General features: G+C 42.3%; 1 protein-coding gene across 3 annotated transcripts in view; it reads left to right on the forward strand.

The window, feature by feature from the left end:
* Positions 1-24,070, forward strand: part of LOC140726537 (serine protease HTRA3-like) — a 37,555-nt gene extending 13,485 nt beyond the window's left edge. For 2 of the 3 annotated variants that reach the window (XM_073043062.1, XM_073043063.1), the window contains 5 exons: positions 4,090-4,122; positions 4,351-4,465; positions 10,850-10,907; positions 20,644-20,739; positions 22,357-24,070. In XM_073043062.1, coding sequence (XP_072899163.1) covers positions 4,090-4,122; positions 4,351-4,465; positions 10,850-10,907; positions 20,644-20,739; positions 22,357-22,522 — 468 coding nt within the window. In that variant the 3' untranslated portion in view covers positions 22,523-24,070. Of the gene's footprint in view, positions 1-4,089; positions 4,123-4,350; positions 4,466-10,808; positions 10,908-20,643; positions 20,740-22,356 lie in introns of those variants that run through there. The other variant, XM_073043064.1, reaches the window with a different exon arrangement.
* Positions 24,071-27,371: the final 3,301 nt, after the last annotated feature.

The following is a 27,371-nucleotide window of genomic DNA, read 5'->3' on the forward strand; positions in this document are numbered from 1 at the left end:
AGCCCGTTTTTTCAGCTGGTCCAAATCACGCTGCAAGCTTTGAAAACCTTCCTCACTGTCCACTACACCTCCAATCTTTGTATCATCGCAAATTTGCTGATCCAATTTACCACATTATCATCCAGATCATTGATATAGATGACAAATAACAATGGACCCAGCACTGATCCCTGTGGCACACCACCAGTCACAGGCCTCCACTCAGAAAAGCAATCCTCTACTACCACTCTTGGGCTTGAGCCAATATCTAATCCAATTTACTACCTCATCATGTATACCTAGCGACTGAATCTTCCTAACTAACCTCCCATGTGGGACCTTGTCAAAGGCCTTACTGAAGTCCATGTAGACAACATCCACTGCCTTCCCTTCATCCACTTTCCTGGTAACCTGCTCAAAAAACTCTAATAGATTTGTTAAACATGATCTACCATGCACAAAGCCATGTTGACTCTCCCTAATAAGTCCCAGTCTATCCAAATACTTGTAGATCCTATCGCTTAGTACTCCTTCTAATAATTTACCTACTACTGACGTCAAACTTACCGGCCTATAATTTCCCGGATTACTTTTAGAGCCCTTTTTAAACGACGGAACAACATGAGCTATCCTCCAGTCCTCGGCACCTCACCCGTAGATACCAACATTTTAAATATATCTGTCAGGGCCCCTGCAATTTCAATACTAGTCTCTAATTTCTTCAAAGAACTTCAAGAAGTTTGTCAGGCAAGATTTTCCCTTGAGGAAACCATGATGACTTTGGCCTATTTTATCATGTGCCTCCAAGTATCCTGAAAACACATCTTTAACAATCAACTCCAACATTTTCCAACCACTGAGGTCAGACTAACTGGAACTGGCCTATAATATCCTTTCTTTTTCCTCCCTCCCTTCTTGAAGAGTGGAGTGACATTTGCAATTTTCCAGTCCTCTGGGACCATTCAGCAATCTAGCAATTCTTGAAAGATCATTACTAATGCCGCTACAATCTCTTCAGTTACCTCTTTCAGAACCCTGGGGTGTAGTCCACCTAGTCTAGCTGACCTTTCAGCTTCCCAAGCACCATCTCCCTCTCAAATATCGAGATATTGCTCGTGTCTTTCACAGTAAAGACTGATGCAAAATACTTATTCAGTTTCTCCGCCATTTCCTTCTCCCTCATTTCTACCTCCAGCACCATTTTCCAGCAGTCCTATATCTACTGTTGCCTCTTTCATTCTTGATAGAAATGGAAAAAAACTTCTGGTATCTTCTTTGATATTATTTGCTAGCTTACCTTCATATTTTATCTTTTCCCTCATTGCTTTTTAGTTGCTTTCTATTGATTTTTTAAAAGCTTTCCAATTCTCTAACCACACTCATTTTTGCTCTATTCCCTCTCTTTTGCTTTTATGTTGCCTTCTGAATTGCTCCCAGAAATTCCAGCTATTGTGGCTGTGCACCATCCCTGCTAGGGTCCTCTTCCATTCATCTTTGGCCAGCTCCTCTCTCATGTCTCTGCAATTCCCTTTATTCCACTGTAATATTGACACATCTGACTTTAGCTTCCCCTCAAATTGCAAGGTGAATTCCATCATATTATGATGACTGTCTCCTCAGGTTCCTGTACCTCAAACTCCCAAACCAAATTCAGTTCACTACACAACACCCATTGCAGAATAGCTGATCTCCTAGTGGGCTCAGCTACAAGCTGCTCTAAAAATCCATCTACTAGACATTCTACATATTCTCTCTCTAGGGATTGAAAATCAGCATCAAACTGATTTTTTTCCCCAATCTACCTGCATATTGAAATTCCCCATAATTATTGTAACATTGACCCTTTGACATGCATATCTCTGGTTGTAACTTGTATTCCATATCTTGGCTTCTGTTTGAGGGCCTGTATATAACTCCCATTGGAGTCTTTTTTTACCCGTGCAGTTTCTTGACTCTACCCACAACAATTTTACATATCCTGATCCTATGTCACTTCTTTCTAATTATTTGATTTCATTTTTACCACACCACTCCCTCTGCCTACCTGCCTGTCCTTTCTGATAGTCAATGTGTATCCTTGGATGTTAAGCTCCCAACTATGATCCTCTTTCAGTCATGATTCAGTGATGCCCACATCATACCTGCTAATCTCTAACTGCCCTACAAGATCATCTGTCTTATTCCGTATACTGCATGCATGCAAATATATAAGACGTTCAGTTCTGTATTCATCACCCTTTTCAATTCTGTCCCCATTACCATGCAACTCATCCCACTGATAGCAATTTTGGCCTATCATCTGCCTGTCCTTCCTGATAGTCTTATTACACACTGCCTCTGTTTGTCTATCAACTACCCCATCCTCAGCCCTATCACTGAATTTCCCATCCTGCTGTCAAATTACTTCAAAAATCTTCCCAACAGCTCTGGCAAACCTGCCTGCAACGATATTAAAATCCACATCAGTAGTTGGTAGTCTGCTCAGAATAGGTGGCTTTTACCTCAATAATAGGGGACAATTTCAGTTCTCTGGAGAGAAATCTTAAACTAGTCCTCGACTGGTTAGATCGTTGGGACAGTTGTTCACCAGTGTTGACAACTGGTACGTTGAAGTGAGAGAGCAAACCTGCAGGTGTCCACAGTGAACCTGTGACTGATTAGAACTGAAGGCCCAATCATCCCTCTGAATTCTGTGAGTAAAATTGATTGGAAAGGTAAGATTAAGTAGAAGGTAATGTCAAGGATGTTCTTAGATATTCAGTCATCTTAACAGGGTTGATAGCTAGGGAATCTGGGATTGGGCTATAAAAAGTAATGGTTTCAGGCCAGTCCATCATGGGTAAATCCCTCCCCTCCACTGAGCACATCTACATGAATCGCTGTTGCAGGAAAGCGGCATCCATCATCAGGGAGCCCCACCATCCAGGACATGCTCTCTTCTCAGTGCTGCCATCAGGAAGAAGGCACAATAGCCTCAGAACTCACTCCACCAGGTTCAGGAACAGTTACAACCCCTCATCCAACAGGCTTTTGAACCAAAGGGGATAACTTCACTCAACCTCACTTGCCCCATCATTGAGCTGTTCCCACAACCAGTAGACTCACTTTCAAGGACCCGTCATCTCATGCTCTTGATATTTATTCTTTATTGATTTATTAATATTATTTATTTCTTTTTGTATTTGCACAGTTTGTTGTCTTTTGCACACTGGTTGAATGCCCATGGTGCATTGATTCTGTTAATAGTTATTATTCTGTAGTTTTATTGAGTGTGCCCAAAAGAAAATGAATCTCTGGGTTGTATATAGTGACATATTTGTACTTTGATAATGAAGTTTACTTTGAACTTTGGACTCCCAGGCTGGGGCTACCTGTTGGAATTAGGCCTCTGCATCACTGGTGTGTGACTTCCCGGTACCGGGAAGGTTATGCTTGGGGAACAGCAAAAACAAAGGAGTGAGTGTCGAGGCCATGTGTCTGGAAACTCATCAGCCAGCAAGCCAGTGTTATTGATGTAGTCAATTGATGTTAACTTGAACTTTTGTTTATCCTGAACTTACTTTTCTAAGTGTTACTTTGCAAAGATTAGACCTTTGTAACAGAAGTTAGTGCTCTGAATGAAGCTGAATGGAAGATCAGTTTTGTGTTTGCATGTTGTCTTTATTCATGCATAACTTTAATTAATTAACATGCTGCTTATTAACTGATGTGAACTGTTCTGCCATTTAATCAATTACCGTTGAGGCAAATTTGCACAAATGTTAATGACAGATGAAGGCAGAATAGAAATTAAATCAGATGCCTATTCAGTGAAACTCACTCTTCAGTTTTCAAATAGCAAATTCAACGAGGAAATACCAGGGAAGTCAGCTGATGGGGAACAATAAATCACTGGCATAAGATATTAAGAAGAGAAAACTGGGAAAGTGAAATAACATTCTTTTTAATAAATTCTGATTTGCTGGTCTAAAATAATATTTGAGATAATGGCAGTTAACAGTAACTTGTGCATAGAGCCACATAATTTAATACTATTAAATTTTCCAAATCTACAATGTGATAAATGTTGTTTGTCTGTTCTCTTTTATTGCGTATTGCACATATTCAAAGTATGGAAACTCAGGAGGCCCGTTGGTGAATTTGGTAAGTCAGATTCTGTTTGGTTTCTTCTTCCTTCACCTTCGAAATTAACACCTGTAAGTTGTTAAATTGTTTTCTTTAAATAAACATATCTGTTATAAAAGTAAGCGCTATGCAATACCTCAAAACACGTTTCTTTCTCCAAATCTAACCAGCATATACAGCAAATGGTAATGTGCATAATATATGCTGACGAGTTTTTGATATGTTTAAAATACATCTAACCTGCAGGATGGGGAGGTGATAGGAATAAACACACTGAAGGTGACTGCAGGAATTTCATTTGCCATTCCATCAGATCGCATCACAACGTTTCTTTCTGATTTTCAGGATAAAGAAGCCAAAGGTACGAGTTTTAAAAATAAATTAAGGCAATTTATTTTAAAATCAGTCAGGTTCAATATCATCAGCAAATGTCATGAAAAAATTTGTTGTTATGCAACAGCACTACATTGCAATACATAACAATAAAAACTGAATTACAGTAAGAAGAGAGTGTGTATATATGTATGTTTGTGTGTGTGTGTATGTATGTATATATATATATATATATATATAAATAAATAAAATGCACACATATCTACAGTTGAAGTCAGAAGTTTACATACACCTTAGCCAAATACATTTAAACTCAGTTTTTCACAATTCCTGACTTTTAATCCTAGAAAACATTCCCTGTCTTAGGTCGGTTAGGATCACTACTTTATTTTAAGAATGTGAAATGTCAGAATAATAGTAGAGAGAATGATTTATTTCAGCTTTTGTTTCTTTCATCACTTTCCCAGTAGGTCAGAAGTTTACATTCACTTTGTTAGTATTTAGTAGCATTGCCTTTAAATTGTTTAACTTGGGTCAAATGTTTAGGTAGCCTTCCACAAGCTTCTCACAGCAAGTTGCTGGAATTTTGTTCCATTCCTCCAGACAGAAGTGGTGTCACTGAGTCAGGTTTGTACGCCTCCTTGCTTGCACATGCTTTTTCAGTTCTGCCCACAAATTTTCTATCGGATTGAAGTCAGGGCTTTGTGATGGCCACTCCAACACCTTGACTTTGTTGTCCTTAAGCAATTTTGCCAAATTTTGGAGGTATGCTTGGGGTCATTGTCCATTTGGAAGACCCATTTGCAACTGAGCTTTAACTTCTTGGCTGATGTCTTGAGATGTTGCTTCAATATATCCACATACTTTTCCTTCCTCATGATGCCATCTATTTTGTGAAGTGCACCAGTCCTTCCTGCAGCAAAGCACCCTCACAACATGATGCTGCCACCCCCATGCTTCACGGTTGGGATGGTGTTCTTTGGCTTGCAAGCCTCACTCTTTTTCCTCCAAACATAACGATGGTCATTATGGCCAAACAGTTCAATTTTTGTTTCATCAGACCAGAGGACATTTCTCTGGAAAGTAAGATCTTTGTCCCCATGTGCACTTGCAAACTGTCGTCTGCCTTTTTTACGGTGGTTTTGGAGCAGTGGCTTCTTCCTTGCTGAGCTGCTTTTCAGGTTATGTCGATATAGGACTCGTTTTACCGTGGATATAAATACTTGTCTACCTGTTTCCTCCAGCATCTTCACAAGGTCCTTTGAAGTTGTTCTGGGATTGATTTGCACCTTTTGTGCCAAAGTATGTTCATCTCTAGGAGACAGAATGTGTCCTCTTCCTGAGCAGTACAATGGCTGCGTGGTCCCATGGTGTCTATACTTGCGTACTATTGTTTGTACAGATAAGTGTGGTACCTTCATGTGTTTGGAAATTGCTGCTAAGGATGAACCAGATTTGTGGAAGTCCACAATTTTTTTTTCTGAGGTCTTGGCTGATTTCTTTTGATTTTGTTTGTAAACATCTGACCCACTGAAATTGTGATATAGTCAATTAAAAGTGAAATAATCTGTCTGAAAACAATTGTTGGAAAAATTACTCGTGTCATGCTCAAAGTAGTTGTCCTCAATGTCTTGCCAAAACTATAGTTTGCTAATATGAAATCTGTGGAGTGGTTTAATGACTTCAACCTAAGTGTTTGTGAACTTCTGACTTCAACTGTCAGAACTTCAATACTATAATAGTTTTTTACTGTCGATTGATGTCAGAGGGGAAGAAGCTGCGTGTCTTCAGACTCCTGAAGCTCCTCCCTGATGGTAGCATGAGAAGAGGGCATTGCCTGAGTGATGGGGGTTCTTGATGATGGATGCTGCCTTGAAGATGTGCTGGATGCTGGGGAGGCTGGTGCCCATGATGGAGCTGACTGAGTTTGCAGCTCTGCAGCTTATTTCCATCCTGTGCAGCCCCCCGCCCACCGCCATACCAGATGGTGACGCAGCCAGCTAGAATGCTCTACTGGGCACATCTGTAGAAGTGTGGTACATACTGTAGTATAAAAACATTATCCCAAGCATTGCAAAAAAATAGGATGTTTGTAATGTGTATGATAATGTAGAATCTCTACAGCCCAGACCAACATGAACAGCTGGGCTTGAGTTATGTGCATTTCAATCCAGCCGTTGTAATTGATTGTATCCACAGTTACAATCAATTATAATCAATGATGCAACCATGCCAATGCCTCGTAACTCTCATTAAACAGCCAAACAAGTTTTCTTTCAAAGAGCAACATTAGCATCTTCATGAACAGAGATTAGAGCACAGAAGTGATAAACTGGTCTAGCAACTCAGCGGGTTAGAGTGCATCTGTGGAGAGAAATGAACAGTGGACATGTTGGGCCTAGACCCTTCATCTGATCTGAAAGAGTCTGGGGGGGGGGGGGGGGGGGGGGAGGTGAAGCTGGGTTAAAGAGGCGGAGTAGGAACTGGCAAGCAGTAGGTGGATCCAGCTGAGGAGCAGGTGATTGGCTGCCGGCGGAGAGAACAGTACAAATAGCAACAGAGGCTGCGGAGGACGGGATTTGATAGGAAAAGGAGATGTAGCGTGGAAGCAAATGGGGAGGAGTGGGAGGGAGGTGGGGATAGAATCTGTTGGCTGGAGTGTATGGGTGATGGGCAGATGCTGTGGGAGAAACAGGGTGATCAGGGGCTGTGTGTAGGAACTGACCAGATCTGGAGGAGGGAGGAAAGGAACAGTTGGTGAGCAGGTCATCTGCAAGGGTTTGTGGACCACCCAGGTGGCATATGAGTTGCTGCTCCTCTATGCATTTGGCTGTGGAGGAGACAGGCCAGTGTGGGGATGAGGAGAGGAGTTACGATGGCCGGCAACTGGCAGCTCCAGACGGCCTGGTGGATGAAGAATAGATGCTGGGGAAAGCAATTGCCAAGTTTATGTCTGGTCTCACGCACAGAGGAGGTCCCTTCATCTCTTTTTAATGGCTGTCTCCTATCAATGAAAGGTCTCAAATTGAAATGTCAGTTTCCCATTTCTCTCCACAGTTATGGCCTGACCTGCTGAGTTCCTCCCTAGCTGTTTCTCTGTGCTACAGATTCCAGCATTAGCAGTCTCTCATCTCCAGAGATTTTGTAAAACTTGTCACTATTTTGATTACACAATTGTCCTGTTGAAGCTGCTGACAACGGCTGTTGTTTTGAAATAGAAGGTTTTCGACACACTGATCGTCTTTGAAGTGTGAAGCTGACAGGCAACTGCACAATATCTCTGTCCACTTTAGAAAAGAGGTCATAGGAGTACAGGCCAATCTAACCCTTGCCTCCATTTTCCTATCATCCATCTGCCCTTCTGAGATCTTCTTAAATTTCGACACCATTGCAATCTATCAGCTGGTCCTTCACTTCCTCCAAAATGATGTTTCACACCGGGTGTGCGTGCGTGTGTGTGTGATACTGTATTCTGCAGAATACTATATCTTAGGCAGATATACTGTACATGAGCAGTAAAAAACTAAATCAAATCAATATTTAGTGTGACCACCCTTTGTCCTTAAAACTGCAACAATTCTCTCAGGTACACTGTCGTGCAGTTTTATAAGAACCGGTAGGTTGTTCCAAGCATCTTGGAAATCTTGCCAAAGTTCTGCTGCAGACTTTGCCTTTCTCACTTGAGAATATTACATATACATGTATGTATACACATGCGCATATATACCATACACACACAAGTGCACACTTACGTTTATATATGTGCGTGTATAGTAGTGGTCGCCAACCAGTCGATCTTTGAGACTTTCCCAGTAGATTCCAAAAAAAAAGAAAAATGCGCACCAAGCAGAAGAGACTGGAAGCAAACCCCCGCAACCTGGAAACAACCTCTCCCTACAAACAGCTCTCCAGAGCGGGAGCACCGGTACATCACCGTTATCCTAATCAGCATCAACCTATCTTTATAATGCTCACATTACAAAACTTCTCCCCCTTTAAATTCCATTATTCCCCAAAGGTAAAAGAACTGGGAAACAAAAACAGTGGTGTTATTAGCTTGTGTACCTCTGAAACTTATACTAGTGTCTCAGTAACAGTTTACCAATACAAAACACCTGAAAAACGAGGCAGGTTCAACATTCAGTCTAACAGAGGAAACTGTCCATTCGGATATTCAGTCTGTCAGGAGGTTTGCAAGGGCGCTGTGCTGCAACAGATGGAAGTTATTAAATCTAAGTACAGGAGCTGTCTTACTGATAGACACCTCACAGACTGTCTCAGACTAGCTGTCTGTAACTATGAGCCAAATTTCAGGGAACTAGCAGAAAGTATTCAGCCCCAGTCATCACACTGAGTGCAACAGTCAATTTTTATTCATTTATTTTTCGCGCTGAAATAAAATTAAATACTGAAACATAGAATTAAAGGTGTTGTAATTTGAGCATTATAAAAATAAGTAATACTAATGAGGATAACGGTAATGTAGCAATACTCCCGCTACAGAAAGCTGTTTGTAAAGAGAGGTTGTTTCCGGGGTTGCGGGGTTTTACTTCCAGTCCCTTCTGCCTGGTGCGCATGCGTGTGTCTAACCGATTTAGTAGGTCGATTTTGCCTTTCACTGAGGCCGAGGTAGGGGATCTTGGCCTTAAAAAGTTGGCGACCACTAGTGTATAGTATGCATATGTGTGTATGCATATGTAAACAGTAACTCCCACTAAGTTAGGTCTTGGGCCTCGTTTTAATAGCGTATTACTTCTGTGACCAGCAGTATGCATTAGGAGAAGGGCAACAGGTGCATGGGGATGCCATCTCCTATTTGCCTTTTTAAGAAATACACTATCCTGATTTATACGTGCCATTGTTCCTTCATTACTGGGTGAAAACTGTAGCGGTACCCTACTTACCAACCCCATGTGAGCCCCTTCACCGTTCCAGCATGCAGCTTGCTAACACACTGTCAATGGCAGTGTGCTAATTTGTTAACAATGTTTTTATACCAAGGATATAACAACGATGCTTAAAAGAAAGGTGAATAATAGTTTTTATTAGCAACACACACGAAATGCTGGTGGAACGCAGCAGGCCAGGCAGCATCTATAGGGAGAAGCACTGTCGACGTTTCGGGCCGAGACCCTTCGTCAGGACTAACCGAAAGGGGGAATGCGAAATGATAGGAGAAGACCGGAGGGGATAGGGTGAAGCTGAGAGCTGGAAAGGTGATTGGCGAAAGTGATACAGAGCTGGAGAAGGGAGAGGATCATGGGACAGGAGGCCTAGGGAGAAAGAAAGGGGGGGGGGAGCACCAGCGGGAGATGGAGAACGGGCAGAGTGATGGGCAGAGAGAGAGAAAAAAACCGAACAACTAAATATGTCAGGGATGGGGTAAGAAGGGGAGGAGGGGCATTAACAGAAATTAGAGAAGTCAATGTTCATGCCATCAGTTTGGGGGCTACCCAGCCGGTTTATAAGGTGTTGTTCCTCCAACCTGTGTGTGGCTTCATCTTGACAGTAGAGGAGGCCATGGATAGACATATCAGAATGGGAATGGGACGTGGAATTAAAATGTGTGGCCACTGAGAGATCCTGCTTTCTCTGGCGGACAGAGCGTAGGTGTTCAGCGAAACGGACTCCCAGTCTGCGTCAGGTCTCACCAATATATAAAAGGCCACACCGGGAGCACCGGATGCAGTATACCACACCAGCCGACTCACAGGTGAAGTGTCGCCTCAGCTGGAAGGACTGTCTGCGGCTCTGAATGGTGGTGAGGGAGGAAGTGTAAGGGTAGGTGTAGCACTTGTTCCGCTTACAAGGATAAGTGCCAGGAGGGAGATCGGTGGGAAGGGATGGGGGGGAAACGAATGGACAAGGGAATCGCATAGGGAGCGATTCCTGTGGAAAGCAGAAAGAGGGGGGAGGGAAAGATGTGCTTGGCAGTGGGATCCCGTTGGAGGTGGGCGGAAGTTCTGGAGAACTTGGTAGTGGGATCCTGTTTTAAATTTTTATTTTAGTTTTTATTAGTTCAGAAGAAGGTAAAGTGAAAATATGAAGTTTTTATTTAATTATTACCTCTCAGTGTGGTATTCTGAAGCTGATAGCTTGGAGCACAATGAATCTGTACTGATAATGCAGCCAAGCTGGTACGTTGGAATGGCACTCCGATGGGTGCCTGCACTAATCATTCAGAAACTTTACAGCATAAAGCAGCTGAAAAAAAACTCATTCGGATCTCTGAGGAGATCAATCCTAGTCAGATCCCTTCAATCTAATTGATATTCTGAAATAATAACATGATAATTGTCACTTGTAGAATTGACAGCAATGTTATTGTAAATATGGGTATGTAATAAGTAGTTATTAATTTATCATTTCAGCATTATAATTCACTGTAACTTTATCTGTGCTTATAATGAAGATGTCGGAGGTGTGAAGAGACGTTTTATCGGTGTGAGGATGCTGACAGTAACTCCTACGTAAGTTTGTTTTCTTGCTGCAGCTACTAGCCTTTCTAAATCTATTCCATGTGCTCAGTTCAGTGGCTTCTTGATTTAAGAATACTTGACTTTCACAGTTACACCTTCCTATTGTACTTGAATTGCACACTCTGCTGTGCCTTTTTATAAAACTATACCAAACTGTTTTTTCTTCCCGTAGCCCTGGCTAACAAAAGCAAGCTTCCCATGGGTCTTTTTAACAGCCTTGCTTATTGTATTGCCTCCAGAGATTTTTGAACATTTACACCAAACCCTTTCAGTTCCTCAGTACCTCCTGAGGCCCTACCATATACTGTGTATACCTTAGTCTGTTAGACCTATGAAAATATAACATCTCGTGGCTTTCAGAAATAAATTCCATCTATTTCTCACACAAAATGCTGGTAGAACACAGCAGTCTAGGGTCGAAGGGTCTCGGCCCAAAACGTCGACATCGCTTTTCCCTATAGATGCTGCCTAGCCTGCTGTGTTCTACCAGCATTTTGTGTGTGTTGTTTGAATTTCCAGCATCTGCAGATTTCCTTGTGTTTGCTCCATCTATTTCTCTTTCTTTCCTACTAACTAACTAATATTGTTCAGATGCTGAATGCAGCATCGTCACTAACAACACTACTACCCAATTTCATGTTGTCTACAAACTTTCTACTCTTTCCTCTATGTTCAAATCCAGATTGTTAATGACCACAACAACCAGCAAGGTTAACAACTCAGTCTTTTGACTGGTCATAGACCTTCAATCATAAAAACAGCCTCTAATTGTCATGTCAATTTCAGATCTAGTTTGCCAAATTGTCCTGGATTCTCTGGACTTCAGCCTTTTGGACTTGGCTTCCATATGGGAGCTTGTCAAAGGCCTTACTGAAATCACCTGCACTACCCTCATCAATACACCTGCCAACTCGTTCAAATATTCACTCTCAGTAGCAGTATATGGTAACTTGGCAAAGAAATTTGTTGTTGAGTAAACTATTAATATTTACTTTTAAGCATACTTTAGACTTGTTAAAGAGCTCTCAGTGAAACTCTCAGACACTTGTTTGCTGAGTTATCGTCGCTGGAAACAAATCTGCTTTAGTGGGCTGAGCGTCCTGTACACCACACTGAGATTTGCACAAATGATGCAATTTTAACATTTATTAATGATTATACAGACATCAAAATATCTTGCACAGAGAGGAACTTTATATCTACAAATGTTTACTTTCCATTTTTTGCTGCTGCTCTTTTGCCATTTATAAATCCCCATGGCTGCTGTGAAAATGAAATAGCTGTGTAAACTTGTCAGCCTGCCTGACACCCCTCCTGCCAGTCATGGGGGTGTCATAGCACAGACTGTTTCCCAGACTGGGTGACCACTTTGCAGACTTCTGTCCATAAAGGTGACCTTGTGTTTCCATTTTCCTGTCTGTTTCTTTAACCCATTCCCACTCTGACCTCTCTTTGGCCTCATAGCTGTTCCACTGAAGCCCCATATAAGCTCTTGATCTTCCCTTTAGGAGCTAATGGTATGGTGAGTAATACCCAAGGCCTGATAAGGTTGTAAGGAGGCAAGGGAGGGTATTTCTGCACTCTGATAGATTTTTCATTCTTCACTTGCCACAGGTGAGATGCCGGATGACTGGAGGACAGCAGATGTGGTATTTTTATTCAAAAATGGCTAGAGGGATAAACAAGGTTGTTATTAGCCACAATAATAAGTGGGTGGGAAATTAATGAAAAAGAATCTGAGGAACAAGATAAATCTGCTTTTGGAGAGGCAGGTACTGATCAGGGATAGTGGTATGGCTTTAAAGGTTTGGAGCTGTCTGACTGACTTTTTGTTCTGCAAGACCTTGTATTGATGAGTGTGGTGTGATGGATGCAAAGGGGCCACTGTGAGGTAGTGACCCAGAAAGAGCTTGTGGAATCCAAAGCAGTTTGGCAAATTGGATTTAACATTGTCTAAGTGATAAGAGGTTGGGGGTTGTATTTTGTTATAAATGTTAATTATCTGGACATGAGTATAAAGGTTTGAATGCAGAGGGCACTAAGTTTGGTGAGGTTGTGGATATTGAGGGTAGTTCCTGGCTGCAGGGTGATATTCATCAGTGAGTAAGATGGACATAATTCAAAAAAGTATGAAGTAATACGTTTTGGGAACAGTGAGGCTAGATGCACAGAATGAGTGGTAGATTCCGAAGATGCACTGAGGAACGGCGAGTCCTTGGTGAGGTGAACATGGTCAAGAATCTCTGAAGGCAGAAGCACAGTGGGGTAATGGTTAATGTTCTGTTTTGTAACTTCAAAACATTAATACAACACGGGAGTCCAAAATGTGAGACTAACTAAGCAAGGCACGTGCATATCAGTTGGGAGAGTTGTGATGTATGCAATTCATGTATTTTAATATATAACCTGCAGTGAATTATTTAAACAAACAAGAATGCTTAATCAATGACATATTTATAAGATTACTGAAATATTACTGAAATTGTAAATACACAACACTCTTCCCTGCTTAGGTATAAACTCCAACTCAACATAGAATGCAACTCAACTATATACACAGTATACTATACAGTGCATCTACTATATACAGACATATACAGCAGAGTAAATTTTAAATTGTCCCATTCAGCCTAAAGATTTAATCACTGTAGAGGCTTTCTTACTCTTGTGGGGTAATGTCTTTCCTGACAATTACTCTACTTGGCAGGTGAGACCTGTGGCTGTGAAACAATCTCAGGTTCTGGTTCTGGGGCTTCCAGCTTCCTCTGGAAGTTGTAGGAGTTGACTCTTGAGACTGCAGGAAGTGGTTCTGATGGCTCTGGACAGCTTTCTTCTCCCTTTCTCTCTGGATCTACTTTGACACTCTTTGTTTTCCTTTTACTTTTTAGGATGTCCATCTTGATCTTGGGAAGGCCCATTTAGTTCACTGACATATTCTCTTATTAATCCATCTATTGTTCCTTTTATGATCTGATCTCTCCATGATATCATCTAATGAATCCTCTGTTTTCATATCTCCATTGACTCCTCTCTTTTTGGCCTTCATTTCACCCCGCTGGGCTTTGGTCTTTGCATCTACTTTTACAAGCATTTTTTTGTCTCCCACTGGAACACCATGCAATAACCTTAATGCACACAGAGTAGGTTCTGGTCCTTTATACTCACAAAAGCTGAATGCTTGCAACTTTCCTAAATCTCCCTGAAATCTCATCCAGCTTAAAACCAAAACACATTTCACAATCAGACAACTGTCTGATTAACATATCAGCAGCTTTCTCAGCTGTGTTCCTACAAAAACTGTTGTAGTCGGATCACTGTTTAAGTCACTTTCATGACTCCTCTGAGCAATGTGATCCTTCCTTGGTCCAATATGCTTTCAAACCAGAGGCACTGAGGTTGGCACCAATACCTGTCTACCCTCTGTTGGTCCACGGTTCGTGGTGTACAGCATGGAGACAGTCATGGCATCATCCAGCACCTTAATTTGTTTTCAGTTGACTCTATTGCAGGGGATGTGGCATGCAAATAGTGGAGGGATGTCCAATCAAGTTGTAGTTAGATCAGCCAATCATGTCCCTACAATGCTGGTCCTCCTCCTTTATCCACATACAAGCAAATATGGTTTGTTGATTGTTGTATTTCACTGTTATAAATGTCATTTCCCCAGGAGTTATCTTTTCTCCATTATAAGTTCTTAGTGGGATATCAGCGGGCTTCACTTTACTATCTTTGAAATGGCGTTCCAACTGAAATATCTGAACCGGCGTCCAATTCCATTTTAATTAATTGCTGTGGTGTCTGTTGTTAGCTTTCCCATTTTAAATCTCAAGAGTGCCAGTCCTGTTTCATTCTCGTCATTACCAGATTTTTCGTCAACAGCATGCAGATTAATGCTTTTGGTAGGGTCCCTCATGCCAAACAGGTCAAAGGGTAGGGTCTTGGCTAAGAGTGGTCCACTGTTTCTCCAGGTTCAGGGGTTCAGCTTGGGGCTAACAACCCTGACTGGTTAAAAAAAAAGTCACAGAAACAGCAAAGAAGAATCTGTTATCTGTGTGTGATGGTATTCCCGAGTCTTCACTGGCTATGACTGACAGTAGGGAAAACTGAAACAAAGCTATTGTTATGATGAAGGAAGCCCTAAACACTGTCAAGACCAAGACCAAAATAATGTTTTGGAATGTATGAACCATGCACAACACTGGCAAGCTAGCACAAAGAACTGCAGAAATGTGTCGTTACAACCTACATATACTGGGCATCAGTGAAAGCAGATGAACAGGGTCTGACAGACTGAAGGCAGAAACGAGTGAAACAGTTTTATACTCAGGAAAGGAAAGTGCTCAGTGTCACTTTGAAGAAGGACAATGCTTGAGAAGTGCTTGTTGGAGTGGAAACCAATCAACAGTAGGCTGATGCGAGTCAGGCTGAAAGGGAAGCAAATGAACGTGACAGTGATCCAGTGCTCTGCTCCAATTAACAATAGTGACAGTGATGAAAAAGACATTTTCCTTGAACAGTTGCGATTGGAGTTAGAGGTAACATCACGCTATGACATAATCATCATTGTGGGAGATCTAAACACCAAAATGGGAAATAACAACCCACACTTCACTAGGGTCACGGGCATCCATGGGGATGTGGAACGATGAATAACAATGGTGAAAGACTGGTGGCATTCTGTGCCATGAACAATCTGGGCCTTCCTTCTCCACAGTGAAATCCACAAACTGACCCAATGGATGTGACGAGAATCAGATTGGCCATCCAATGATCAAAGGTACACAGTGACGATCCTTGCAGAATGTAGAGGAGCCGATACGGGAAATGATCACCACCTTGTTGTAGCAGTGGTGAAACTCGAGCTGAGAACCACTGGGATCAGAGCACATGTACAAAGGCGTTTTGACATTGAGAAGCTCAAGGACACCAGTGTGAGATCTGCCTTCACCATTCAACTTAAGAACAGATTCCAGGCCTTGAAAGACTTTAATGAGGATGTGCCTGTAGACGGGATCAACACAATGTGGAAATGGATTTCCTCAGACCTCGAGGAGAGCAGCGAGGCTCGTCCAAGATGCAGAGCTGTAAAAGAGAACAAAGAAACATGGACAGCCTTAGAAAAAAGACAGAAAATTAATAAGAAAGTGTTTAATGCAAAGTCAACATGAATTAATGAGAAATTTCAACTAGCATATATTGAAGCTAACAAGAAAGTGAAGAGGCTTGTACGAAAGGATAAGAGCTGTATATAGAAGAGCTTGCAGAGGAGGCCAAAGTAGCAGCCAATCAAGGTGATCAGGGAAATGTAGTCAAGATTACAAAATCGGTATGCGGAAAGTTCCAGGCCTGATCCAGTGGTCTCATGAGAGATGAGAATGGTCTGCTTTTAACAACTGAGGAAGAAGCAAGAAGCACGATGGACAGAGAATTTTAGAGAATTACTGAATAGACCATCACCAAATGATGAACCGGACATACAAGAGGCAGCAGAGGACCTCAACATCAACAGAGACCCACCCAAGAAAGAAGAGATTGTTGCTGTGATTAAATCATTAGTAAACAGCAAAGCTCCAGGATATGACAGCCCGAACACTGAACTTTTCAAAGCTTAACCAAAAGTTGCAACCACTGTTTTACAATAAACGCACACAAAATGCTGAAGAACTCAGTAAGCTTGGCAGCATCTATGGAAAAGAGTATAGCTGGCGTTTCGGGCCGCAACCCTTCATGTGTCCTGATGAAGGGTTTCAGCCCAAAATGTCAACTGTACTCGTTTCTATAGATACTGCCTGGCCTGCTGAGTTCCTCCAGCATTTTGTGTGTGTTGCTTGGATTTCCAGCATCTGCAGATTTTCTCTTGTTTGTGACTGTTTCCAATAATCTGAGAATGGGGACAAGCACCCAAGAACTGGATAAAGGGAGTTATTGTTAGGATTCCCAAGAAAAGAGCGCTAAGTGATTGCAACAACTGGTGTTGCATCACACTTTTGTCAGTGCCCAGCAAGATTCTCACCAACGTCATTGTCCAATGGATTACAGATGTTGTCGATGTGTGATTGAGGAAAGAGCAAGCTGGCTTCAGGAGTAACAGAGGCTGTGTCACCCAGATCTTCGTACTGCATAACATCATAGAGCAGTGTACAGAGTGGCAGAGACAACTGTAAGTGAATTTTGTGGACTTTGAAAAGGCTTTTGTTAGCATCGACAGGGAGAGCCTCTGGCGAACTCTCAGATCGTAGGGGATTCCTGCCAAAATTGTTCAGAGTTTCTGTGCTAGCTTCACCTGCACAGTTGGCGACTACAATTTGAACTTTGAACTTGGAATCAGACAAGGCTGTGTGATGTCGTCGATATTATTTAACCTGGTGATTGACTGGATTATGAGGTAAACAATGAAAGATAAGCAAAGAGGCTTTAGGTAGACTCTTTTGTACTTTAGAAGAATTTGACTTGGTGGATGACCTCACATTACTATCACATTCACACCAGCACATGCAAGAAAAACTCAGTGCCTGTGTGCCCTTTGTGGACAGGTTGGACTCAGAGTCAGCCAGAGAAAGACCAAGATCATGACCCGCAATGTAGAGTCTTCTCCTTCTTTCAAGACCTGTGGCATTGACTTACCCAGCACCATCCGATTCACCTGCCAGGGCTACATCATTCGGCAGGATGGTGGGACCAAGGATGACGTCCAGTACTGACTCAGCAAAGCTGGAAACGTCTTCAGATCAATGAGGAACATATGGGGATCTACCAGGTACAGTGTACATACCATGGTGGAGATGTACCAGAGCTGTGCTCTGTCCACACTCTTGTACAGGTCAGCATGTTGGCGTGTGACAGAGAACAATCTTGCCAAGCTGTTGTCATTCCACACCATGAGCCTCTGGAAGATCCTCTCTTGGGCTGAGAAAGATCTCCAACACACTCTACTCCTTCAGTGTCACCAGGATGACATGGCCACAATCATCATGAGGATGTGTTGGAGATTGATTGGGCACATGATGAGAAGAGAAGCCAACTCCATCATCAAGACCGCACTTCATTGGACCCCTGAAGGACAGAAGAAATACGGGAGACCAAAGACAACTTGGCACCATACCGTACAGGCAGGAATGAGGACCCCTGGACAACACCTGGGGCACAATAGAGAAGATGGCCAAGGACAGATAGAGATGGACGACCTTCATTGCTGCCCTAAACGCCAGCAGTGTAACAGGAAGATAATAAAAATACGCTTCAGTTAGGAGCTGTTTTTGAATGCTTTCTTGTAAGATTACAGAAACTAAATAATCACTGCATGCATTATTAAGCCCATCATTGAACTGACACTGCTCAGACAATCTCTTCAATGCAGCCACATACACTAAAATGGACTACACTTCCTCTTGATACTGTTTATGCAATCAACAATGGCTTTGGTTCTAAGTGTTCCTGCATTACTTACACGGTATCTGCAAAGCTCATTTCTGCAAGTCTAGTTGCAGCAGTCAAACTTTGAAGCAAACCGTATGCCAGTAAACCCAATGCACTCCGCAAAATTGGTATGTGTTTCTTATTGGCTCTTTCATTTGCAACAAAATATTGTCTAATTAGCTCGGGTATACATGAGCCAGTTATCTGTTGAGCAATTAAACACCTCTATCCGATACAGCCTGCTATTTCTGCTTTTTTTTTAATTGATTATTAACACTCAGCACTCACTCTTCATGAACCCATGAATTCATCTATTATCTGCCCTGGTAATGCAGCTGTTCTACTCTGGGCTGACAGGACCTGCAGAGAGTGGGGGGAAAAACACTGCCCAACCCATCACTGGCTTGTTACTTTCTCCAGCGATATTCATCTTCATGGTGTGTTGTTTCAGGAAAGCTAATAGCATTGTCACAGTTGTCTCCTCTACCTTCTGGGTGGAGGTACAAGAGCTTGAAAACGCAGATAACAGGCTCAAGAACAGTTTTTTTCCTCACTATTATCAGACATCTGAACTAACTCCTTTGTTTATGTTCCCTTCCTGGTGGGGCTGCAAAAGTTTTCATTTATTTTTGTTTGGAGATGCAATGCGTGACAGGCCCTTCGCCCAGCAACGCACAAATGTAACCCCAGCCTATTCACAAGGCAATTTGCAATGACCAATTAACCTACTAACCTGTACGACTTCTTGGACTGTGGGAGGAAACCCACGTGGCCATGGGGAGAATGTACAAACTTCTTACAGGCGGCAGTGGGAATTGAGCTCTGAACTCTGATGTCCTGAGCTGTTTATAGCACTGTGCTGCTACGCTACTGTGGCACCCCATGCTTTCTCAGTCATTCCATTGTCACTTCTGCATTTTTTTTTCAATTATGGTATTGTTTGCACTGTTGTAACTATATGTTCTAACTATGTGGTTTTGTGTAGGTCTTGTAGCTTTAGTTTTTGGTTTGTTGGGTGGTAGAGTTGGTCTCCTGACTTGGTGTGTCTGGGTAGTCTTGTTTTGTCTGGTGGATTTGGAGCTCCTTTCCGGGAAACATGCTAAGATGGTAGAGTGATATTAATACGCAGCAGCCTCTCCGGACTCTGGATTTAGGGATTGCCAAACGTTATGTGGATTTTCTGGTGTAGTCTGTTGTGTGCTTTTGTGATACCATTCTGGAGGAATGTTGTCTCATTTTTTAACTGCATTGCAGTTGTGGTTTCTAAATGACAAAAAACCGAAATTCAATTCAATTCAGTTCAATTCAATTCAATTATTGTGTAGACTGTTTGTTTGTTACAAATGATCAAGGCATTCTGGCGTGTGAGGGCGAGATCTGAGGGTACAGATGAGACTGAAAATTCCATCCCAAGCAAGAGGAGAGAGAGCAAGAGAGTTGATGAGTCGGGTTTGTTTCCCTTAGAGTGGAAGAAGATGAGGGTGAATCTGATTGGGTGTATAATACTTTGAAGGTTATAGAGTACTGTATATAGTCCAAAGCCTTCTCCTAACAAAGATGCCCTTTCCAGAAGGCATGTGTTTAAGATAAAGGGGTTGTAATTTCAGAGATGATATGAGGAAGAATATTTTATGCCATTAAACTGAGGCCAGTACTCTCACTACATCTATTTAAATAAGCAATTGAAGTGCTGTGGCATAGAGGACTTGTTGGAATAGATAGGATCTTCATGGCTGGAATGCGTAGGGTGGGCCAAATGGCCTCTGTCTGTTCTACATGACATAAGTAAGGGTGGCAGCTTGGAGGTAAGTGGGAACACAATGTTGGGCAAGCTGTTGCACAGGTATTCTGGGAAGATTGTGGCGGGCTTAGCAAGTGTTGGGAATGGCAGGGCGAGCTTATTGAACTGTGATGTTTACTTTATTTCAGGTTACAAGAGGAAATCCAAGAAAAAGTTGACTCCCTTCTTTTGGGGCCTCTCCCAAAGCTGATCACACTTCCTGTTGGGTTGATCAGTTGGTAAACCACCAACACTCTCTTCACTGTTTGCTGAGATAGGCCACAGAGTTACTGGATGAGAGTGGAGGCATTGGCAGGACATAGAGTTGTACATTAACAACATTAATGGTGCAAATATACTAAAAATGGTAACTGGTAAATTTTAATCAGAGAGCCTTTGGACTCCATTGACACTAATTTTGTACATTCTGAAGACTTGTTTCTCATAGATTTAAAATGAAGTTGGACAAAAAGTCAATGATTTATTTGTTCTCTGTCTATTTTAGTCATTTCTGATTTTATTTTTCTCCAGTCTAATAGAAAATTTGAAGGAAATAAACCCTGACTTCCCTGATGTTAATTCTGGCATCTATGTACATGAAGTGATTCCAGATTCACCAGCATACAGGTAGGGCTAGCATTCAATGTACAAATACCTATGGTAAAGAATGGAGAAATGGGACAGATGATCTGGCGGATGCAGCCCCTGCTTACTTGTTCTACTTGTGGAATTATTCTTTAAACATGCTTGAAAAATTCCATTTCAAGTTGTCAGATTGTTTTATTGGCTCACTGAATGGATAGAAATTTCCCCCAACTAAACATGGTCTTTGTTCCCACCTCCTTCCAGGCCCTTGCATGCATCCCTTTTCATGAGATTCTGCCTGTAATTGAACTGTTTTGGATTACATGCTCACATGCTCCATCATTAAGTTTGCATTTTTTTTTCACCTGTGTAACGTCCCTTGCATTTGGCCCAGGGATACTTTGCTTGCTGTTGAAATGCTCACCCGTTGCCTTTGCTAGGTGCAAATGTCCTGGTTAGCTTCCTTCACTTGACCTTCCATAAATCTGAACTCTTTCAAAGTAGCTAACTTAGTTTTCCTTTTACCTTTTTCTGCTGTGCTTTCCAGCTCTACAGTGAAAGTGGGGGCATGGTAGGTGACCAGTTGCTTTTAAAGATTGTAGGAGCCCTTGTTACCCTTGTGGGGTGGGGATGCAAGATTGACATTAGAATCTCTCAGGCAAATAGTTGGCCATATCCTTAGTCCAGCTGGTAGGTGGAAGCCCCAGCCAGAGATGTGCAAGTTTGGAGCTATCAAAACAAACTGGTGAGATCAGGACTGAGGAGATTGATGGGCATAAGTGAGCCATTATCAAAGAACTAGGATATGGGAGCTAAATTTGGTTTGGAGAAGGCCTACGGGAGCACTCCTGTTGGCCCATAAAGAGCATTAGGGAGATCTTCAGTGCTTGTGTTTGCCAGATTCATCTTCCTGCCTCAGGGACTGACACATGGTGGGCCGCCTTTACATATTCTTCGGTTGAGGAGTCTGTGGAATGAAGTGGTCTATGCTTGAAAAATTTAAGCAAGAGGATTTGGTCTGCTTGATCTCCCACTGCTTGGGAAGGGTAGTTTGCTGACTGTTGAAATTAAGGCTGTGGTGCTTGCTCAGACCCATGAAACTGCATCGATGAGCAACACAATTATACCACTGTCCACACAACAAGCCTTGGTTGTGCTGTTGAACCTGTAACACCAAGCATGCGATGTGCCACTGTACATGTAAAGTACTCTGGCATATCGCATGGCGGCGCATTAGCGTAGTGGTTAGCACAACACCTTACAGTACAGATGACCCAGTTCCAATTCCTGCTGCTGCCTGGAAGGAGTTTGTACATTCTCCCTGTGATCTTGTGGGTTTCCTCCTGGTGTTCTGGTTTCCTCACACAGATGAAAGACATACCAGTTGGTAGGTTAATTGGTCATTGTAAATTGTCCCGTGATTAGGCTAGGGTTAAATTGGGGGATTACTGGGTGGCCCGCTTTGAAGGCCCAACTCCATGCTATATCTCAATAAATAAATAAATCACATGAGTAATATTATTGGCATGAACCTCAGTGTCCACTGGGATTGAACTTCATATCGGATGTCTACACATTAAGATCTCTTGTTCCAGTTGAAGTAAATGTTTAACAAAAGGCTTGTTGTCGCTTCCTAATCTGTTATTCTCTTACTATCAGGGGTGGAATTGAAGCTGGAGATGTGATTGTCAAAGTAAACGGAATCCCAATGAAGACAACAGATGATTTGCAGGAAGCTGTGATGAATGAGTTTCCTCTGCTGCTTGAAGTCCGTAGGGGGAATGAAGACATACTTTTCAACATTGAACCTGAAATAATTATGTGACTGAAACATGGCCAATATAGTTAACCCTTTCCAGCCTGAAGTAATCACAGTAACTGTTTTCTTTACTAAAGTTACTGGAACAGAGAGCTAAGTGGAGCAAACACCTGTTTACAATGGTACAAGTATCTACAGAGAAAGGCACCCTTCCAGATTACATCTGCTAGAAGGGGCTGATCAAAAGTGTCTTAGATTAAAATCTTTAGTGCTTCCAAGTGATAAATGCTATTCTCTGCATTCTTGTCTTCAGTTTGTATGAATGCTTTAGTACTAATTACTGGAGAGAAATTGCTTAACTGCAAATCTATGTCACTTGGTGCAGTTAAAGCTGCTCTTTTGTATTAGAATGTCATTATTTTGATAAGACCATCAAGATTCTTCCACATCTGCCATGAAAATCGAGCCCGATTTATAACTGCCCCTGCCTAGTGGAAACCAAATGGCAGAGTTGAAGATGCAGTTAAAATGTGAGCTGTCACTTAATCCCTTGGAGCACATTATTTTACTGTCTTGTCCCAATCCTAACCTGTTTTTTGAGTAGAAAACTCCTAGGACTTTGTTTGTGTAGGTTTGATGATATCTGTGAATTTACTTAAAAAAACACACACACAGAAGTAGTGGCAGCTTTCCTCTCCAGTGAACCAATCAAGAAATAGATTATGGATCAGATTTTGCCTATAGAAAAGTTTGAGTTTAGTCCTTGGATTTCCTTGCGGATCAGAAACAGGATTGTTATTCTAGGCATCACAAAGAAACTTTTTGAAAGCCAGGGCCTTCATATCCTATCCCTGATAGTATACAGCAACACTGCAACTCCTTGCCCGACCTAAGCATGTCAATGTGTTCTCACTGATGGTCCCTAGTTAACACTGCACTGACTGATGACAACCATTCACGTAGATTTCTGCCCATTGCTTCTTGCGCTAAATTCCACTCTTGTCCACGCCCCCCCATGTTCAGCTGGGTTATCTTGTCCTTGAGCAACCAGGCACCCTGACTATTTTGGGGCATTTGTGGACCTGCCTTTAGAATCAGTTTTTCTGCCTTAATACAAAATGGAAGATGGAATTAGCCTTGGAGTGGGATCAGTTTTTTGACTAGATGAAAGTTCACTAACCTTAAAATTCTAGTTTATTAACTTAGGAACACTTGTAAAGCAGTAAACTGCTGCAGGCTACAAAGGATTAAACTTGTATTCCTCAGGCAACCCATAGATTTATAAAACATGTTTTAAAATGTTATGTGAAATAATGATCATACAGTATTTTATATTGAAACACTGATTGAATTGTTAACTGTAACTGAGCGTTCTGCATATGGAAGTACAGCGTCTACAGAAAGCATGTGAAGTTTTTGTAACCATTCATAAAGAAGCATGTTTCTGAGTAACAAATCGATACTGCAGTGCATAGAGCAGATATACTATCTGATGTGACAGGGTGCAGTTAACATGACAGGTTTAAATTGTGATAGAGTTATTTGTGAACAATTAAACTGCCACAGTTTTGAAAATCATTAACCATAATTAATAAATCTGTAGTGATTGGAGAATTTGCCATGTATATTTATACTCACATTTATTCCTTTGACTTGTTACAGTGAAAACTCATGCACGAGTAACTGCTTTAGTTTCAAAAATCCTCATTTTCTATTTTTGGGTCATACGTCTTTGAGTCTTGCTGTGAAGAGGGGTTAGAATTGGAAGATAAGCCCTGTGTCACCTTAAAATGAGAAATATTGACCCAGAAAAGGCTTCAGTCTTCAGTCTTGAGCTCTGGGGGGAGTTGGCCTCTCTAGACCAAGGGGTCCCAACCTGGGGCCCACAGAGCACTTGGTTAATTGTAGAGGTCTGTGTCATATAAAAGGTTGGGAACTCTTGCTCAAGACGAAAGGCAATCAATCACCTCCATAAATGATTATTTGTGATCAAACTAGATAGCCTTTCAAAGGCCTCAACTATGTTTAAGAACCAGTTGTACTTTTGGCCAGCAAACATGAGGAAATCTGCAGATGCTGGAAATCCAAGCAACACACACAAAATGCTGGTGGAACACAGCAGGCCAGGCAGCATCTATAAGGAGAAGCGCTGACGACGTTTTGGGCCGAGACCCTTCATCAGGAGTAACTGAAAGGAAAGGTAGTAAGAGATTTGAAAGCAGTAGGGGGAGGGGGAAATGTGAAATGATAGGAAAAGACTGGAGGGGGTGGGGTGAAGCTAAGAGCTGGAAAGGTGATTGGTGAATGTGATACCGAGCTGGAGAAGGGAAAGGATCATGGGACGGGAGGCCTCAGGAGAAAGAAAGGGGGAGGGGAGCACCAGAGGGAGATTGATAGCAGGCAAGGAGAGATTGTGAGAGGGACAGAGAGAGAGGAAAAAAGGGGGGGGGGAGTAAATAAATAATCAGAATGGGATGTGGAATTAAAATGTGATATGTCTATCCATGGCCTCCTCTACTGTCAAGATGAAGCCACACTCAGGCTGGAGGAACAACACCTTATATTCCATCTGGGTAGTCTCCAACCTGATAGTGTGAACACTGACTTCTCTCATTTCTGTTAATGCCCCTCCTCCCCTTCTTACCCCATCCGTGATTTATTTATTTTCCTCCCTCCCCCCTATTTGTTCTCACTCTGCCTGTTCTCCATCTCCCTCTGGTGCTCCCCTCCCCCTTTCTTTCTCCCTAGGCCTCCCGTCCCATGATCCTCTCCCTTCTCCAGCTCTGTATCTGTGGTGAACTACATATACCTGTCTGGACACGCCCCCTGCTGACTGCTCCTGTGGCTCCTCCCACTGACCGTGGCTCCTCCCACAGACCCCGGTATAAAGGCGATTGAGGCCTGAGCCCGGCCCTCAGTCTCCGGGATGTAGTATGGTGGTCAACTACTGCTTGTTCTTTCTTCCAGTCAATAAAAGCCGATATCTACCCTTCACGTCTCAGAGAGAGTTATTGATGGTGCATCAGTATCCCTTTTGCCAATCACCTTTCCAGCTCTTACTCCACCCCCTCCTGTCTTCTACCATTTCACATTTCCCCCTCCCCCTCCTACTTTCAAATCTCTTACTATTCTTTCTTTCAGTTAGTCTTGACGAAGGGTCTCGGCCCGAAAAGTCGACAATGCTTCTTCCTATAAATGCTGCTTGGCCTGCTGCATTCCACCAGCATTTTGTGTGTGTTGCATGAATTTCCAGCATCTGCAGATTTCCTCGTCCAGCATTTTGTGTGTGGTACTTTTGGCCAAGCTGCTCCAGTTTCAGTACAACACATGCATACACAACAAGTTGAAAATTATACAGGTGAGATCTGTTCACAAAAGGCAGGAGATAATCTAATCTGACCAGTCACCAATTGCTCGTTGCTTTCTCCCAGCTGTCACCAAATTGATTGACAATATAATTGGGAGTGTCACTAAGCAGCATGTTGTCACCAATAATCTTTCCATGGCTGATCAGTTGGGTTCCATGACAACAATGTGGCCCCAAGGAGAATGGAAGCTGAATTCCAGAGGCACAGTAAGAAGTAAAGGAACAATGCCTTGATATCAAGGCGGTAGTTGATTATGTGTGTGTGTATGTGTATATATAGCAAAAAGAGAGCAAAGAAAGAAAAAAATATTGAGGTGGTGTACATGGCTTTCAAGATCCATTCCGAAATCTGATGGCAGAGGGGAAGAAATTGTTCTTGAAACATTGAGGGCTCGTCTTCGGGCACCTGTTTTTCCTTGATGGTAGCAATGAGAAGAGGTTATGTCTTGAGTGACAGGGACCCTTCAATGATAGATGCTGCCTTTTTGAGGCATTACCTTTTGAAGGTGTTCTTGATGCCGGGAGACTCATGTCCACGATGGAGCAGGCCGTATTTGCAACTTTCTGCAGCTTTTTCCGATCGTCCACCCCCCCCCCCCCCAACCACATGGTGATGCAGCCAGCTAGAATACTGTCCACAGTACATCTGTAGAAATTTGAGTGTGTTTTTGGTGACGCACCAAGCCTCCTCAAACTCCAATTGAAATATAGTCACTGTCATGCATTCTTTGTAATTGCATCAATATGCTGCGCCCAGGATAGATCAGAGATTTTGACACCCAGGAACTTGACACTGCTTCCCCTTTCCACTGCTGGTCCCTCAATGAGGACTGGTATGTGTTCCCGTGTTCCCTGACTTCCCATTCCTCTAGCTCAATGGAGGGTCATTTACTAGAGACCTCAGCCTTGGGATCACACGTTCGTTGCCATTTTTGTTATTATTTGAGTTTCTTGGTTCTTATTTGTTCAGGGAGTAGATCGATTAAGTTTTATTCTAAACAGTGACCAAAACTGTACACAATTCTCCAAATTTGGCCTCACCAATGCCTTCTACAACCTCACCATAACATTCCAACTCTTATACTCAATACTTTGATTTATAAAGGCCAATGTACCAAAAGCTCTTTTTACGACCCTATCTACCTGTGATGCCACTTTTAGGGAATTATGTATCTGTACTCCCAGATCCCTCTGTTCTACTGCACTCCTCAGTGTCCTACCATTTACCTTGTATGTTCTACCTTGGTTTGTCATTCCGAAGTGCAATACCTCACACTTGTCTGTATTAAACACCATCTGCCATTTTTCAACCCATTTTTCCAGCTGGTCCAAATCCCTCTGCAAGCTTTGAAAGCCTTCCTTACTTGTCCACTACACCTCCAATCTTTGTAACATCAGCAAATTTGCTGATCCAGTTTACCACATTATCATCTAGATCATTGATATAGATGATAAGTAACAATGCACCCAGTACTGATTCCTGTGGCACATCACTAGTCACAGGCCACCACTCAGAGAAGCAATCCTCCACTGTCACTCTCTGGCTTC

This window comes from Hemitrygon akajei, chromosome 4, assembly GCF_048418815.1.
Source record: "Hemitrygon akajei chromosome 4, sHemAka1.3, whole genome shotgun sequence".
In the NCBI taxonomy this organism is placed as follows: domain Eukaryota; kingdom Metazoa; phylum Chordata; class Chondrichthyes; order Myliobatiformes; family Dasyatidae; genus Hemitrygon; species Hemitrygon akajei.